Here is a 19,759-nt window from a genome sequence, read left to right on the forward strand (position 1 = left end):
GGGGCCAACTGTGGTTATTAATCTCGTGGATATTATATAATATACTAATTTCATAGAACACACAATTACAATGTAGGCATCATTTCAGCAAACTCAATATCTCCCCAAAAGAGTCAAGTAATGTAATACACAAATCTTGTACAACTTATGATTTACAACTTTTTGCCTTTGGGCACAATATGTAAGAGCTCTATTGTTCAACAACAGAATTTATTGCTTTCATATTTCACATTAAACTTTAGGTACAATCTGATCACTGCAAGGAACTGCCAGTGCCACATGCTGAAAAGCCAAAAAATAAGACTCATAAGGATAGCATTTAAATGGCTTTACTTTTGGTGGACCTGTGAGAATATTAAAATAATGTCTTAAAAAGGACCTTTCGCCTTTTCTGACATGTCTATTATATTATGCAGCAGTGTTCAGCATGAAATCATTCTGGAGCATTCATTCGAACTCTGCATTGTTTCTCCTTTTTAAGCTCTTTTTCACCACACAACATAATACAATGAGGTGTTCACTGTCTTTGTGAACCATTCCATAGAGTCTACATCATGGGGATGGCACACGGGGCATCAGTTGTAACTTACAGCTGACAACCCGCTGCAGCATCTTGGATCAGAGCTGTCTAGACATTTAGCTCCTTAGATGTCACGATCAATATTGACTATGGTACCTAAGAAGTTTCACATAAAAAAGGTGCTTCCTCTGTACCCCAGTCCCCTGCAGTGACATAATTATTGGGTGCTGATGGGTTGTCATGGCAGCTGCACTCCTGTCCATCTTAAACTTTGCATTTATTGCAAATTAGGCAATCCAACAAATATCACTTACGACATTTCCATCAAAACTTATCGACCTTCTTTAAACACTGCAATACATACAAAACAATGATCATTAATGGTAAAATAAGGCTTGGATTGGCACAGAGTACCAGAGGATCTTCTGTGGGCCACAATAGAGTACCTAGATTTTGGGGCACAAAGGTAACTTTTGAGTGAACTTACAAAAAGTTGGTAAGGCCTTCAGAATGATTTGATGGCCAAAGGTACTTCAGTCCAGGACCGAGTTTTTGGAGGGTTTTAACAGAACAAATCCTATTGGTGATCTCTTTTAGACCATGCTTTGCCTTTATTTCAGGGTTTGAAGAAGGTCTGTAAGCTTTGGATCAAAACATCACATATGGACATTTTTGGATTGCCTGAGTTGTAATAAATGCTTATGTATAATTTTGACAAGAGTGGTGAGTTCCTCCTGTATTATGTTAAACATAAATATAGATAGAAATGAACAATTTCAGCCACAACGATAATTCGTTGAGTGAAATTTAACAATGAACAATTTTTTCAGCCAACTGATAACTGTTATTATCTAGGAAGCTGGCCAATAGTTGAATGGAAGATTTTTATTCAGGAAATGATCCTTTAATGTCCGAATCTTTCCCATAAAGATGGTTTTCATTTGGTGCTATAGATTATATATGGACAGCTGTAACAACCAATATGGACTAAAATGCATAAGGATCGTTCATCAGCCAATGATTTACTCAAATGTGGTTCAACCATCAACCTACTTCTATCTAATGTACATAACCACCTAAATCGGAGAATTTCTCTTTAATACATTGCATCATTTATTCTCATGCTTATGTCTTAGGGTCTATACACACGTAGAGTATCCTTCCTGTGCATATTTAATGTGCAGGATTTGAAACTGCAGATTTGAAGCGGTGCTCAGTCATTAAATTTGCATTGAAATCTGCAGCTTCAAATCCTGCAACTGAAATATGTGAAGAATACTGTATGTGTGAATACACCCTTAGGATAGAGATGACAATCTGCTTCTGTGCAGTTTCTTTACCCTACTTTTTTTTAAATATCTGAATTGGTTGACTACAAACCATCACAGCATATGATTCATATAATAATGCTTAAAATGGTAAAACATTTTTTGGTTCAGATATAGATGAAATCATAAGCTTGAAACACTGGATGAAAAAATAGCCTTTTATTATAAAGGACAACCCTTCCTAAATAAAATAGACATGTTCCTTTAAGGGACAGTTTGCCCTTATCACAGGCGTATGTTGACAGTGATAAGAGGTACCTGGCTAGCATGTCAAGACAAAGAATGAAAATAGTAAATGGTATGGCCAGCTTGCTACCTTAAATATCATTCTGCTAAGTATTAGTCTATTACAGCCCATGCATGTAGTTCAGTGCTTTTACTAGGGTGAAGGGTAGATTACAATCCAGGTACTAAATGCTTCATTGTGAATATGACACATGATATTTTTGCACAATGCCATGGGGGTGACAATAAGACACGTTGTTAGGATGACGAGAAATGTTATATTCTAGGACCTTACATTAGTTTGAAAACAAAAACTTTACTATTAACCCAAATTTAATCCCATGTTCTTTGCCGGTTATAAGGCAATTTTATTATTAGATTTCACCTTTCTGCCTCCTGTTAATAAATTAAATAGGTCTGACATTTTCTTTTTTGGAAAGAAGCTTTTGAGTCATTCGGTGCAAGCTGAAAAGATAACAGCAATGTGCAAAAATATGCAGTTTTGTGCATTAACTTTAATGGCACTTTTAAATAGCCTTATGAATACAGTTAATGTCACAAGGGGAATATGGGGGCATGTGCAGCTATTTGGTTACTTTCAGAAAGGTTACATACCAAATGGTTATTTGATTTCAAAGCGCTTGCAAAAGATTTACCTGAATTGTCCTGGAAGTTTGTATCTACAAAAGTAACAATTATATCAACCGATTAAGATCGAATTTATTTAGGAAACAAGAAGGCTCAAGTATAGTCCTTGTGATTTAATGTAACAATAATATCTTTACACAGGGTGGAGATAATGCTAATGCTCTGTTACTCCATGAAAATGTGTGCACATGAATATTGCATATAGGGAGGTTCCACAATAATCTAGAATAAGGTTATGATATGTATGTATGCAGGGGAGACATATTTTGTATAAGAGATCGAAATGAGTATGCATTACTTTTTTAAAGAGGTATTCACAAGTCACTAATTCGGCCTGTTTTGCAAGCTATGTTTTAGCCACATGGGAATGCCCCTTTAATGTATAATACATTGATATCAATATTTATTTGTTTATTTTAGGCTGTGTTCTCACATGCCAGTGAACGCATAAAGGGATTTGAGCCACATGCACTCACCAGCATGTGGTAATGTGGCCTTAAAGGGGTACTCTGCCCCTAGACATCTTATCCCCCCATCCAAGGATAGGGGAAAAGATGTCTGATCGCAGGGGTCCCACCGCTTGTATAGGGGATAAGATGTCTAGGGGCGGAGTACCCCTTTAAGTTTCAGAACCTAAAAACTAGAACAAACTATTATCATCATGTAGCTGTAGGAAGTACAAGTCACACCAAGGCCTGGTACAAAAGGCATTAGTATTAAAAATGGACAACAAGACACATATAGACGTGAAACAAGGTGCCAAACAGTTTGGATCAGGTAAGTAAATAAAAAAAATACATGAAATGTAATAGTGTGAATATTCCCTAAGAAGGTTTGTCCTCACAGCAGCTAGCCCAAACATGGCTAAAGACTCAAGCCCTATGTCCTTTTCACACATATGGTATACTGTATATTTCTCCATGCCCATAATAACTTAATTCTAGATTACTGTGGAACCCCATTAAAGAATAGAATATCTTTAAAACCAATTATTCTCTGATTCAGTTGTCTAGACATCTCAATTTGACCCTTATCAAAGTCACTCAGATCCTTATGCTTATCCATTTTTCCTGCTTCCAATATATCAACTTCATAAAGTGACTGTTCATTTTATATCCGACCCCTTGGCAGGAACCATTGTCACCAGATATTCAATGCTATTCGTGTCACCTGTGCACAGATGCTATTAAGGCTGGGTTCACACTACGTTTTCTCCCATACGGGAGCGCATACGGCAGGGGGAGCTAAAACCTTGTGCTCCCGTATGCCTTTGTATGCGCTCCCGTGTGTCATTCATTTCAATGAGCCGGCCGGTGTGAAATGTTCGGTCCGGTCGGCTCATTTTTGCGCCGTATGCGCTTTCCCCCCAGACCTAAAACTGTGGTGAACCACGGTTTGAGGTCCGGGCGTAAAAGCGCATACGGGGCAAAAATGAGCCGACCGGACCGAACGTTTCACTCCGGCCGGCTCATTGAAATGAATGACACACGGGAGCGCTCCCGTATGGGAGAAAACGTAGTGTGAACCCACCCTAAGCTGGGTTCACACTACATTTTTCAACTACGGTTCCCGCATACGTTTTCTATCAAAAAAACGTATGGGAAAAAACGGATGGAACAGTATGGGAAAAAGTTAACCGTATGCGTTTTTAAACAGTATACTGTTTTTAAAAGTGCATACAGTTCCGTCAGTTTTTATAGAAAAAAAAAACATACGTTTTTGAAAATTTTGTCCATTTTAATGGGAGGGGTCTTGGGTGGGGACTTTAGGATTCAAATGCGCATGTGCAAAGTAAAAACTTATACGTTTTTCCCGTATGGAACCGTATACATGTGCGTTTCCCATTGACGTCCATGTTAAAAAAAAAAACGTATGCGGTTGCAGTACGGCTTTTAAACCGGAGTCAAAACCGTGGTTGATCACGATTTTGTCTCCGGTTTAAAAACCGTACTGCAACCGCATACGTTTTTTTTAACATAGACGTCAATAGGAAACGTATACGTTTTTACTTTGCACATGCGCATTTAAATCCTAAAATCCCCACCCAAGACCCCTCCCATTAAAAATGGACAAAATTTTCAAAAATGTATGGGTTTTTTTTCTATAAAAACGGACGGAACTGTATGCACTTTTAAAAACAGTATACTGTTTAAAAACGCATACGGTTTACTTTTTCCCCATACTGTTCCATCCGTTTTTTTTCCCATATGGTTTTTGATAGGAAATGTATGCGGGAACCGTAGTTGAAAAACGTAGTGTGAACCCAGCCTAAGGGTGGGTTCACACTACGTTTTCTCCCATACGGGAGCGCATACGGCAGGGGGGAGCTAAAACCTCGCGCTCCCGTATGCCTTCGTATGCGCTCCCGTATGTCATTCATTTCAATGAGCCGGTCGGAGGGAAACGTTCGGTCCGGTCGGCTCATTTTTGCGCCGTATGCGCTTTTACGACTGGACCTGAAACCGTGGTTGACCACAGTTTTAGGTCCGGGGGAAAAGCACATACGGCGCAAAAATGAGCCGACCGGACCGAACGTTTCCCTCTGGCCGGCTCATTGAAATGAATGACATACGGGAGCGCATACGAAGGCATACGGGAGCGCGAGGTTTTAGCTCCCCCCTGCCGTATGCGCTCCCGTATGGGAGAAAACGTAGTGTGAACCCAGCCTTAGATAGCTGGAATAGAATGATGTCAAATACATATTTGGGGAGATTTATCAAAACCTGTGCAGAGGAAGAGTGGTGTAGTTGCCCATAGCAACCAATCAGATTGCTTCTTTCATTTTCCACAGGCCTCTTTAGAGGCCTGTGGAAAATGAAAGAAGCAATCTGATTGGTTGCTATGGGCAACTGCACCACTCTTCCTCTGCACAGGTTTTGATAAATCTCCCCCATTGTCTATACAATACAACCTGTCCAGCTCCGGCGTGACTACTGATCTGAGGAGTGCTAACAGAAGGTGGGCGAGAGTCACCCTGTTCCAGGACAGTGGTGGGGGTGCAGGGGGATCATTGCAAGAGGTGCAGCCCTGGATTTCCAATTTTGCACAGCACATGACGTTGGTTTGTCCATGGTCTTAGACATAATCCAGACCTGAAATACGGTAATTCCCAGTGGACTCTATAACATATTGACTTAGTCTGCTCCATTGTGATTATCACTTCTTCTGGCTTACCCTCAAATGCTCTGCTCCATGGCTGTATATTTAATATTCCAGAGAAAATAGCATTAAGAAATAACTACAACAGGTAAAACGACTAAGTAAATGTTTTATTCTGAGTCACTGGAGGCAGGTGGAGGCCTGTGTTTGTCCTTTCTCTAATATAAAATTGAAGTGTTTTCTCCCTTAAGAGCTTTTTCAAGTCATGCATCAAATATCATCGAGCAAGTACAGTAGAAGAAAATTGCATTAGTCTACGAGGCATATATTTCCATTACTGGCATTTAAACTGCACCAAATTATCTTATTACAGCACAACCTAAAGCGGACGTGTGGCGCCAAACCACCATCAACCTCATTTGTAATGACCCTGATGCTTTTTGTGTGTAAAGGGGGAGGAGATATAGTTAAGTGACTAGAAAATGTCAGCGCAAGGTCAACATGTGGTAGTTACAGTAAATGGATATAGACTTTGGATGTAAAAGAGTAGTAAGGAAAAAAAAAAACAGCTAATCCGATCACATTGTCATCCCGGAATATGTCCCCTTTCATATGGGAGCCACTTGCTTCTATGATCCCCAGCAAACCGCTTGATTTAAGGCAACCTGTTGTATTATATATTTAGCTCTATCTGCCGCCATCATGTTATAGAGCAGAAGACGCTGAGAAGATTTAACTTAACATGTATGTTATTCATTAAACTGATTACATGTTAAAGGGGTATTCCAGGCAAAAACTTTTTTTCATATATCAACTGGCTCCGGAAAGTTAAACAGATTTGTAAATTACTTCTATTAAAAAATCTTAATCCTTCCAATAGTTATTAGCTTCTGAAGTTGAGTTGTTGTTTTCTGTCTAACTGCTTTCTGATGACTCATGTCCCGGGAGCTGTCCAGCTCCTATGGGGATATTTTCCCATCATGCAAGGGATATTCTCCCATCATGTACAGCTCCCGGGACGTGACATCATCATTGAGCAGTTAGACAGAAAACTTCAGAAGCTAATAACTATTGGAAGGATTAAGATTTTTTAATAGAAGTAATTTACAAATCCAGTTGATTTATATAAAAAAACGTTTTTGCCTGGAATACCCCTTTAATTCAAGGCTTAGTAGCCCAGTGGGAGGTCATACTCAGTTATTACCAGCTTTTTATGTTTACAGACTCAAGCAGGGAAGGTTGTCAATCACTGAGTAGGCCCACCCACTAGACTCTTAAGGCAGAATAAGCAGGGATTTAAATGAATAAACTACATTAGATAATGATTCTATTCATGCAAATCTATATATCAATCTGCTCAGCTCCTCCAGCTCTATAACATGCAGTTTAGACAACATGTTCAACGTGACAGGTTTCTCTGAAGAGGACCTGTGGTTAACCCCCCCCCCCCCCAAAAATTGAGATTGTACTATTAATAAATAAATAGCTTAGGGTGCCCTGATCAAACACCTTTTCACAGTTGCTTGATATGCCGTAACATTCCGAGATGTAAGGATTTATAGTTTGACTGTCAATTCAGGGAATCATTCAAATGGGCGTGAACTTATTTTAACTATCAGGTAATTGGCCGGATTATACAGTCAGGTGTGTGTATTGGGCATACATAGACACCCCTTGACTGAATAGTCCTGTCCATCACATGATATTCATGATATACCGTTATTAAGATAAAGTTCACAACCATTTGACTGATTCGCTGAAATTCAAACTATAAATCTACATATCTCAAAAATGGAAGAGAATATGAATAAACAGTAAAACTTTATCACTGCCTCCAGCTAGCCCTGTGTGTATGCTCATCTGAGAATACGCAGCGTATTTCCCACTGCTGCAGACAATTTTGCGCAGCGTGAAATACGTTGCGTAAGCGGTACATGGGACGGTGCTTTAGACAACATGAGTTGGGTACATCGGACTAAGGGAAGTGGGATCCCTTGCTTTCATATTTCATAAAGGATTATTTACCAGAAAATGTTTAAAGGGTCAATATTTTTTTTTTACAAAACTAAGGGCACGACCTAGGGACATGTAAAAAGTTTTGATCAAGCGGGTTCTGGGCTTTCTTACCCAGACAGAGCACTAGAATGAACCGGGAATAGACCACGCCAAGCCCGTTCTCTCCCAGCTCTGTGCCATGTGATTGAGACAACCTCATAATACAACTCTATGGGGCCATCGAGCAAGGGCACAGGGAGTGGGGAGAAGCAGCACTCAGTGGTACGCTTCTCCCTGCTTGTTCTGGTGATCAGTCAAGGTCTGAACACTCAGATTCCAAATGATCACATGTCATGTCAAAATATTTGTGAAACTTCAGGCACCTTTTAATCTCTACTAGAATGGCATTCATTTGGCCAACCTAAAGTCAATTTTCCCCCTTTAACTTCTTTAGTTTCATTACTCTGTACTGATTCCTTTCATATTATGCCTTCATAAAGAGCTGTTGCTCTCCATCTGTTAGGCTGGCTTCACACCCCGATTTGACCTTCTGATGCATAGATACGATTTCGGAAGCTCAAAACGCCTGAAATCGTATCTGTGCAGGGACAGGTACTGACAGATACGGAGCCATTAACTATTATGGGGCTGCGGACCCGATCGTAGTCTGCTAGTGACTGTGATCTGGTCATTTTCTCAGCATGTCAGATTTTTGACACGGACTGAAAATCGTGGCAGACCAGTGTGGACCTACTTATTTGTGCATCATATTCATGTCATCCACTGTAAAGCATAATGTATCTAAACCTGAAAACATTTCACATGGATACATTTTTAAATACATTCGGAAAATAAATGAGAGTCTTGGATTGTAGAGTATTTCTTACTCTAAAACTCCCTGTATAGTTCAATTTTGCTGAGTATTCAGTTTTTTTTTTTAGGGATATTTAGGGTTTCAGTTTTTTTAGTACATAACCTGACAACTAGTGTTGAGCGGCATAGGCCATATTCGAATTCGCGAATATTCGCGAATATATGGACGAATATCCGTCATAAATTCGCGAATATTCGTAATATTCTCGTTTTATTTTCACATATGTGAAAATTCGCATGTGCGAAAATTAACATGTGCGAAAATTAACATATACAAAATTAACATAAGCGACAATTCGCACACCAGTATCACACAGTAGTATTAGAGCCTTCTTTACACCACACAAGCTGGAAGCAGAGAGGGATGATCACTGTGATGTGGAGTGTGAAAAAAAAAAAACGAATATTCGTAATTACGAATATATAGTGCTATATTAGCGCATATTCGTGAATTCGCGAATATGCAATATTCGCGAATAAAATTCGCATTGCGAATATTCGCGAGCAACACTACTGACAACCCGATCCCCCTTCCCGCTTGCCTTGCTTGCCATGGTCCTTTATTTATCAAGTCTTTCCAGTTTCCTTATCTGGGCAGCAGATGGTGCTGCAGACAACACTATAGAATTGTATAGCATAGCACAGTGTTTCCCAACTAAGGTGCCTCCAGCTGTTGCAAAACTACAACTCCCAGCAAGCCCGGACAGCCAAAGGCTGTCCGGGCTTGCTGGGAGTTGTAGTTTTGCAACAGCTGGAGGCACCTTAGTTGGGAAACAATGGCACAGCATACAGCTTACTGCATTTCTAGTAAACTTTTCATTATACTAAAATGAATATGGCTGCAGTGTTTTATCCTGTCACTCATTCACAACAGTTTTAACCAGACTGTTTAATATAAGTTTAAAAAAAAAAAAAAAAAAAAGAGTAATTTAAACAATATAACCTATTTTTTACGAGACATTGTTAAAAATTGGCTGAGAGAATAAATAAATGTTCTTGCCACTGCAAAAAAATGACACACACACACACATGTATATATATATATATATATATATATATATATATATATATATATATATAAATATTATTATTTTAATATAATAATTATATAATATAATTATATTATAATTAATATACGGTAATAATTTTGCAATCATATATACCTCTATCTCTCAATGTAGTTATGATGACCTATTTCAGCGTGCATAGGTTACTTTTTACTTTTTTCCTTATATCCATATTTAAGTTAATGTATTAAACTGTAAAGAAAAATGTAGTAATATCCAAAATTTGGATTATAACAAGAGGCCTGGTTATAGTTAGAAACCAGTATTACAAATAACACATGGTAGGTGTGGGCCCCTTTTTTCAGATTTAGCATTGGGGCCCCCATACTATGTCTCTGATTACGCTTATTATGGTTGGATTCATTCCCCAGGTTCTAGTTTTTTATCAATTAAAGGGGTACTCTAGGAAACTAAACCCATAGCCCATCCTTTCCCTCTTATAAACCTATTCAATTGTCTAAATATCAGTCATTAGCTATACAGAGCATTTTCCCCTCTTTGGTTGTCACTTAGATACATGAAGTAAGGGAATTACATCATCCAGCCATCCACTCTGAAAGCAGCCCCCACCCTACTGAGAGACAAAGATCATGTGGTGTTTTCCCTGCGCTGATGAGTCATGCTCCCTTTAGTGCTGAGAACTGGGAGGTGTGTGCAGCCTCAGACAATCAGACACTGAATCTCTCTCTGCTGCTCAGAGAGAGAGAGAGAGAGAGAGAGAGAGAGAGAGATATTTATATATCCCTGCTGTACCCCTTTAAGACTTTATTATTAGCAGCAAAACTAGTAACCAAGTACGCTTGCATGTTACTCTGTTACAAAAACTACAACACCCAGCATGCCCGGACAGCCTTCGGCTGTGTGGGAATGCTGGGCATTGTAGTTTTACAACAGCTGGAGGCACCCTGGTTGGAAAACACTGCTCTACAGAATTATTAAGTTGTGGTAACTTTCATTCTGTACCTTCTGTAAAGCACTCTTCAGGATCCATGCACTCTTCTGAAGCGTCCTGCGGTTGCTCAATGAGTTCTCGGGATTTTCTTAGATCCACCGTGCTGCACTCCGAAATGCTGTCACCCTGTCTCTGCATTAAAAAAAAAAAAATCTGATTTTTAGTTCACAGAAAACTTTTGCAACCTTCTGTAATATCTAATATAAAAAGTGTCCATAACAGCTTCTCCCTAAACCCAGGAGAGGTCCATAGGAAATCAATGTGAGACACACGGTGTAGATGGGATTACGCTGATCATTGGGGAGGAGCAGGACTGTGCAGGCGATATCCTTCCATAGCTCCAGGTGATGAACATTAATCAAATCACATTTCATGATGAGACAAGTTAAAAGCTCATTGTGACCAATTAAATCTTGGCACCTGCTAATAGAATAGACTTGAATGTTCTCTCCAAAATAGGGATTTTTGGCTTTTGTAAACTTGGATTTTAAGTTTTACATCTGCTGTCAACTGTTATTAGATGATTGAAATATTATCAAAATTTATTTTACAGCAGCAGAATCCAGACCTGGAATGACTGATGTAGGTTACTTTTTCTGCCTAATTTAAAGAGAATCTAACAGCTATTTTACCCGCACTAAACCCAATATACTGGGTTATAGTGTGGGCGAATAACTGTACAATAAAGGATCACTTACGTTTTTAGGTTGTGTACTTTCAGACTTTTGGCAGTTACAATCGCATTATCATTGCTCTCGAGTGCACAATGCAGGCGGAAGCCGGCTTGCCTTGCTCCCCTGCCTCATCAATATTACTCCCTTAGGCCCACCCGTTGCGTGATGTGATATCTTGCGAGGGGGGGGGGGGGGAGAGAAGGTGGGCATGGATGAGCGCTCTGCTCCTCACCACACCCGACTCTCACATCAAGGTATGGGGTGGGGCAAGGTTAGAATACTGATGAGGCAGAGGAGCTGGGTAAGCAGGCTGCCCACCTGTATTGCATGCTGGAGTGCAATGGCAATGTGCTTGGAATGTCCAGAAATCAGGAAGTACTCAACCTAAAGACGTAAGTGATTCTTCATTTTACAGCTATTCACCCGCACTATAACCCAGTATATTGGGTTTAGTGAAGGTGAAGTAGCTGTCAGAATTTCTTTCAAGGATTATATGGTCCTTTCCCTGGAGATCATGTGACTTATGACATACTATCTCAGGCTGCATGAAATGCTGGGAAATGTCAGAAACAACAGTAAAATAAAGACTTGTATTGCAGCACTTGGTGTGGGTCCTATGCATAAAAACTGGACAAAGTGGTGCACAGAAGTAATAGAAGCATATTACACAGTGTTATAACTTGGCTCAAAGGATGAAAAATAAAACCTCTTGGATACCCCTTTAATTTAGTATCAGGCACAAATAGTAATAAAAGTACAGTACAGAGCAATACCTAGTAAATAATGAAGGGAAAGTGGCTCTTACCACAGTTTTGTGGGCCCTTTTACCCTACTTATAATCCTCGTTGTTAATCATCCACTGTTTGTATACAACAGATAGATAGAAACACATATTCCCATCATTTCTTATATCTAAATCCTGCTATATATAGCATTTAAATAGCGCTGTGAACAGAATTTGCCAGACAATGTAAAGGTTTCAAAATGCAGCACATGAAGTTACAGTTAAAGTGGACCTGTCAGCAGATACATAGGGGTGTAAATGACCCCATGGGTAGAGAGGGCTAACATCAGGATTCCGAACATACCTGTTTTTCCCCATAGCCCTTTCCAGTGCCGAGATATAATCTTTTTTGTTATTATGCAAATAAGACTGAAAATTGCAGGGGGCGTTCCCCAACACAGCAAAAGTCAATGTAAGTTGAACCCACTTCCTCTTTTTTTTACCACCTTTGGCCTGCATGCATCCTAGTCCTACCCCATTTGACTGACAACCACTAAATATAGTGGTTGCTTTAAAGGCATACTCCGTTGGAAAAAATGCCAGAAAGTTAAAGATTTGTAAATTACTTCTATTTAAAAAATCTTAGCCCTTCCAGTACTTATCAGCTGCTGTATGCTACAGAGGAAGTTCTTTTCTTTTTGATTTTTTTTTTCTGTCTAACCACAGTGCTCTCTGCTGACATGTCAGGAACTGTCCAGAGCAAGAGAGGTTTGCTATGGGGATTTGCTCCTGCTCTGGACAGTTCCTGACAAGGACAGAGGTGGCAATACTGTGATCAAACTACACAACTTCCTCTGGAGCATACAGCAGCTGATAAGTACTGGAAGGATTAATATTTTCAAATAGAAGTAATTTACAAATATGTTTAACCTTCTGGCACCAGATGAATAATAAAAAAAAATAATAATTCCACCAGAGTACCCCTTTAAATATAGGGATGACCACATATTTAAAAAAATAATACCGTAATAAAATAAAAAACGCAATATTACCTTTAGCATTATCCATTCCAGCAATTTAAGTTAAATTAAATAAACCAACTTCTATAAAATGATTGACATTGCAGTAGAAGCTGACATTTCTGCTTATGGGCTCGTCTTATAGCTCAGCAATTTGTGAATGAAGGCTGTGTATGAAAATACACATGACTGCCTAGCACCGGCCTCACCTACTGGTATAATAACTGCACAGTCATGTCTAATATCAACATACAAATCACGTATTATACTGCAAGATTTAATAAAAGAGAGGGAAAAAAACAGATGCTAAACAGAGATAGCAACCAGCAGGAACAGACTGTCTGAAAGGAATTATGCTGTGACACACAAAACGTATGGGGTAAATATCAGGAGAGGGCAAGGTCTGCATATTGTGGTTTAATCACACGAGGATGTGGCTGCTAACGGCATTTATTATCCATGCCCATTATACTTAAAGGGGTACTCCGATGGAAAACAATGTTTTTAAATCAGCTGGTGCCAAAGAGTTAAACAGATTTGTAAATTACTTCTATTTAAAAATCTTTATCCTTCCAGTACTTATCATCTGCTGTATGCTACACAGGAAGTTATTTTCTTTTTGAATTTCTTTTCTGTCTGACCACAGTGCTCTCTGCTGACACCTCTGTCCATGTCAGGAACTGTCCGGAGCAGGATAGGTTTGCTATGGGGATTTGCTCCTGCTCTGGACAGTTCCTGACATGTGCAACACAAAAAGAGAAACACAGCCGCACATCCACCATTTGTAATTTGCTCTACTTGCTTCTCAGCATAATTTAAAAAAATAACAAGTTTTTAATTAGCAGGAAACTGCATAAGGGTTTCCTCCTACCATTCTCCCAGCCCTCTGGTAGGGAGCATATGGTAGGTTTCATACTGGTGTGGTTCTCTGTGGCGGCCATTGTTTCTGTGATGCTTTGTCTGTGGGGTGGGGTGGCCCAGAGCCAGGGGCTTAGTCAGGCAGTTGTGGGGCTGCATGGCTACTGGGTCGCTCCCCTCGTTGGGCATGGGGTCTTGGAGGCAGTGGTCAACGCCAGTGTCAGGTTAGGGACCCACTCTAACGAGGTGGCCTTGACGTGGCGAGTGGGCTTGTACTTTTTGATCCAAATGTATACTAACAACCTGTTAGTTTTTGAAATTATGCTGAGAAGCAAGTAGATCAAAATGCAAATGGTGGATGTGCGGCTGTGTTTCTCTTTTTGTGTTGCACAGTTCCTGACATGGACAGAGGTGTCAGCAGAGAGCACTGTCAGACAGAAAGAAAATTCAAAAAGAAAAGAACTTCCTCTTGAGCATACAGCAACTGATAAGTACTGGAAGGGTTGAGATTTTTTAATAAAAGTAATTTACAAATCTGTTTAACTTTCTGGCACCAACTGATTTTAAAAACTTTTTTTTCGACCGGAGTACCTCTTTAAAGCTGGCTGTAGCTGGCAGAACATGAAAAAAGAAAGTGGGTGCTATGAACAGCATCTTCTTCTTCTGGGTGCTCTGTTTTGCCTTGGGCTAAATGTTACAAGATGGCGACTTTTACAAAGACATAAGCAAATCTGTGAATTGATGCATCATTTCACAGCAGCATCAAATCACTTTAGGGGACGTGTTCACACATTGCACACTTGCTACGGATTGGTTTTCCAAATTAAAAACCTGCAGCATGTGAACATACCCTAATGAGGTTCTCTAGGGCAGTGTTTCCCAACCAGTGTTCCCCTGCTGTTCCAAAGCAACAACTATAGACTCTCACACAAATATTCTATTTATTGGATTAAGATTATTTTTCAACGATTGGCGAAATAATAGACAATGGGTCAATGGTCAAATGAAAAATAAAATCACACGCTGGCCTCGTTTAGCACATGTTGTATCATGGTGAGATGAAGTCATTATGAAATGTGCAGAATGAGTGGCACAAACAAGTAGGTGATGGAAGGGGACCTATCAACACTGTCGAAGGACTTCAGCACTGCACTCACATCCCACAGTAACGTCTTTAATGGAACAGATAGCAAAGTGTTGGAATGGAGTAACATAAGCTGCTGCGAGGAAGCTGCCAGGCAGGTGCGTTGAAAGAACACTACAGCACATTACAGGTAATCTACTATAAAAAGAACATGGAGGTGATGAAGAGTGGAGCTGGGTGAAAAACCATTCACATTTCCTCTAACACTGGTGACAACGTTTCAAAACGGCTCTTTGGAAATGTCACATTCGGTATTGATACAAAAGTATATTTATACCATCACAAAGTGTCACAAGCAGGGCAATAGACCCATGTCACACATAACTGGAACATTTGTTCCCCATTGCATGATCTGTAACAAGGCCCCCACCAACTATGTGCTATTTATAATACTGGTGTCTCCTTAACTGGCAAAGAGACCTGTGGCCCCCCCTGAGGCACCAGACTTGGGTGTGTCTGCTACTTCTGCACCCCCAATAGCTACACTCCTGTCACTCTTGCAATAAAAGCCAAATTATTTACTTTGACAATGAAATGTCATAATTCTTTAGAGGGGTTATCCAGTGTTTTACACAAAATCATAACCTGCTAGGGCTCGGAAAACCAGAAAAAGAACTTATAATAACCTAGCTCCAGTCTCCCACAGCTCCTGTTTGGCTCTGTTCAGTCCCCGGATCTTCTGCCTTCTTCCTGCTTCTGAGTTATATGCTCAGGGCAGGACCTGTTGGCTCAGCCAATCAATGGCCAAGACCGGACACTTCTGTGGCCAGTGATTGGCTGAGCCAACAGGTCCTGCTCTTAACACTTGTCTCGTAAGAAGACAGAAGGGGGCCAGACAGAACCAAACAGGAGCTGTAAGGGGCCAGGTAAGTGTAGAGTTTTTTTTTTTACAAAGTTGTTTTTTTTTTTTCCCAGGTTCAACAAGATATGTATTTTGGAAAAACACTGGATAACCCCCAACCCCTTTGAGAACTGCAATGGGGGCATGATGTACAAGGGACCTTGTTTTACTCCTTCTCTGTTAGGGCACATTGACACGTACCTACCATGCTTGCTGCAGATTTGATGCTGTGTTCAATCATTTAGTTAGACTGATTTACACAGCATCAAATCTGCAACATTCACAGCAAACATTGTACATCTCAATGTGCCCTAAAACGTAAAATAAAAGGAGAGGGGCAGCCTTGAAGCTCCTATTCATTTTACTGAGAGCTTCAAAGTATAATCACGTATATGGTGGAGGAAGTGACGTGTCACTTATTTCATGTGATTCCGTTTCCCATTAAAGTCAGGGGAGTAAGAAGAAGAAGTTTAGCACTGGCCCATCTCATTAGTGAACTTTACTGCAAGGGCCACCTAGGGCTATAGGGTAGGTAGTATATCACTTGACTTTCTACACTTGGTCCCATCTACAGTAATGTAGATACCTGGTTATTGTCCCTACTGTGATAAAATATATTTTAACAGCAAACCACAAAGGGGAAGCTCATAGCCTTTTTATTTTTATAATTATAAAATTATTTTAATAAGTCTATTATTATTATTATGTAAATCTAGCTAGTATCATACTAGTTTTATAATAAGGTGTGTCAATGTACTCTCTACGCTGGGACTTATTTAAATAGTTAAAAGTCTATCTCAGGACTTCCTGTCAATGTTGAGGTAAAATGTGAGATCATTAAAAATATAACACATATACAAGTATATCCAGAAGCGATCAATGTCCAGTATGACAGACTCCATTTAAAAAGATGGCATAAACCAAAATCAATGAAATTCAATTTCATTTCAACAATGATTGTCATTAAGATATCGATTAGTAAAACACAGCTATGAATAATTCTATTAGCTTTTGTTTTTAGTGCATGTGGCAAGACAACTATCACTATATTTAACATCTTTCTAAGGAGCCAATCAGAATCCAGAAACATAACTCTAGATACTTTCAGAAAACTGCGGTGGTAAGTCCTGCGGCTCTGCACCACTATGTTTACAACATGTGTGTGATTGCCTGAAACTCTTGATTCCCTCTTTAGAGGACCTGTGGCCAACCCCCAAAAATGAGATTGCATTATTGTCAGGATTCGGCAGGCTGGAGGTGGATCCTCTGTGTCAGAGAGGGATTGGCGTGGACCGTACCGGAGGACCGGTTCTAAGTTGCTACTGGTTTTCACTAGAGCCCGCCGCAAAGCGGGATGGTCTTGCTGCGGCGGTAGCAACCAGGTCGTGTCCACCGGTAGCGGCTCAACCTCACTGACTGCTGAAACAGGCGCGGTACAAAGGGGCAAGGCAAGAGCAAGGTCGGACATAGCAGAAGGTCAGGGCAGGCCGCAAGAGTCGTAGTCAGGGGCAAAAGCAGAAGGGCTGGAAACACAGGCTTGGGAACACAGTAAACACTTTCACAGGGCACAAGGCAACAAGATCCGGCCAAGACAGGAAGGGGAAGTGGGTTTTTATAGGCATGGAGCAGGCAAGCTAATAGACACTGATTGGGCCAGGCACCAATTAGTGGTACACTGGCCCTTTAAATCTCAGAGAGCCGGTGCGCGCGCGCCCTAGAGAGCGGGGCCGTGCGCACCGGGATGTGACAGCCGGGGAACCGGACAGGTGAGTAGATTGGGATGCGACCCGCGGGCGGGCGCGTCCCGCTACGCGGATCGCATCCCCGCCGGCAGTGACAATGCAGCGCTCCCGGTCAGCGGGTCTGACCGGGGCGCTGCAGAGAGGAGAACACCGCAAGCGCTCTGGTGAGGAGCAGGGACCCGGAGAGCTCAGCGTAACAATTATCATTAAATAGCTTAGGGTGCCCTGATCACAAACCTTTTTACAGTTTCTTGATACACCCTTCCATTCCTTAGATATGAGGGTTTATAGTTTGTCTTAAAATTCAGGGAATCAGTCATATGGGCAGGAACTTAAAGGGGTATTCCAGGAACAAACATATATACATATATATGTATCAACTGGCTCCAGAAAGTTAAACAGATTTGTAACTTACTTCTATTAAAAAAAATCTTAATCCTTCCAGTACTTATCAACTGCTGAAGTTGAGTTGTTCTTTTCTGTCTGATTACAGTGCTCTCTGCTGACACCTTTGCTTGTCTCAGGAACTTTCCAGAGTAGGAGCAGATCCCCATAGCAAACCTCTAATGCTTCGGAAAGTTCCTGAAACAAGCAGAGGTGTCAGCAGAGAACACTTGTCAGAAAGAAAATAACTCAACTTCAGCAGTTGATAACTACTGGAAGGATTAAAAAAAATTTAATAGAAGTAATTTACAAATCCGTTTAACTTTCTGGAGCCAGTTGATATACAAAAAAAAGTTTTTTTCTGGAATACCCCTTTAATTTTAAATGTTGTTGTTATCCCTACTCCCATCCCTAGATCCCTAGTCCTGAGATATAGGAATTTTCATGCTTTGTTGTATGTCTACACTTTTCTGATCCAAACCTGGTTCATCCCTTCTCAGTCTCAAATTCATACCATCCTATGGGTGCATTTACACCGCAGTTTATGTATATGGCAACTGTATAGGGTTTTATGTTAGAAATCTGTATGGTATATACCGTATTTTTCGCCGTATAAGACGCACTTTTTCTTCCCCAAAACTGGGGGGGAAAAGACGGCGAATACACCCCTTTCGCGGCGGTCCCTGCGGCCATCAACGGCCAGGACCCGCGGCTAATACAGGGCATCACCGATCGCAGTGATGCCCTGTATTAACCCTTCAGACGCGGCGATCAAAGCTGACCGCCCTGTCTGAAGGGAAAGTTACACTAACCCGGCTGTTCAGTCGGGCTGTTCGGGACCGCCGCGATTTCACCGCGGCGGTCCCGAACAGCCCGACTGAATAGCCGGGTTAGTGCTTACAGGACACCGGGAGGGACCTTACCACTATTGGGTTCAAAATCTTTATTTTTTTAGATTTTGCCCCCTAAAAATTGGGTGCGTCTTATACGCCGGTGCGTCCAATAGGACGAAAAATACGGTACCGTGAAATAGAGTCATACAACCAGATCTGGAAAAACTGGCAAATTTTCAGGGAGACACCATAGTTTTCCCGGTTGCTAGTATTATCTACAGAAAGCAATACATATTATATATATATATATATATATATATATACATATATATACAGAAAAAGAACCCAAAATGACGCCTTTCTTGTATGTATATCATATTATATTGTGGGTGTCTATCATAATCCTCCTATAAATAATGGTCACCCTCAGAACCATATCCAAACACCAAAGAAAAAAACTGGAGTGTATATACCATTTAAAATCTCAATGGGGGAGATTTATCATTGCTTTTAGAGCATTTTTTTATATTTATATTTTGGCGCAGTTCAGGCGCAAGCAGCATATTTTGAGACTTTTATGCGTCTTTTGATATAGACAGTTTCACTCTTTTTGCCTACCCGTAGAACTTTTTCTTTTTGACCATGCAGTGGTCACGAAATTTATCAATTGCGACTTTTGTCAAAAGTCGCTATTTTGTGCGCAAAGAATCACTTCTACCTTCCGCAATTCAACCTTTAACCTCTTGTGGACGACAGCGTCCCACTCCCCTTCTATGACACGCACACTCAGGAGCTGAGCGGGGGTCATAGCTGGGCGTCCTGGCAGCTATCTG

The 19,759-nt window shown here is 40.6% G+C and overlaps 1 protein-coding gene and 1 long non-coding RNA gene across 2 annotated transcripts in view; one reads left to right on the forward strand and one right to left on the reverse strand.

The window, feature by feature from the left end:
- LOC130273223 (uncharacterized) overlaps positions 1–19,759 on the forward strand; it is a 210,857-nt gene that overhangs the window by 186,358 nt on the left and 4,740 nt on the right. The window lies entirely within an intron of this gene.
- The window catches only part of LOC130273220 (sodium channel protein type 4 subunit alpha B-like), a 488,856-nt gene that overhangs the window by 115,205 nt on the left and 353,892 nt on the right, over positions 1–19,759 (reverse strand). Inside the window, exon 20 of the mRNA XM_056519644.1 lies at positions 10,719–10,839. Within this exon, the coding sequence (XP_056375619.1) occupies positions 10,719–10,839 (121 nt within the window). The remainder of the gene's footprint in view (positions 1–10,718; positions 10,840–19,759) is intronic.

The sequence above is a fragment of the Hyla sarda genome, chromosome 5, assembly GCF_029499605.1.
Source record: "Hyla sarda isolate aHylSar1 chromosome 5, aHylSar1.hap1, whole genome shotgun sequence".
Lineage (NCBI taxonomy): Eukaryota > Metazoa > Chordata > Amphibia > Anura > Hylidae > Hyla > Hyla sarda.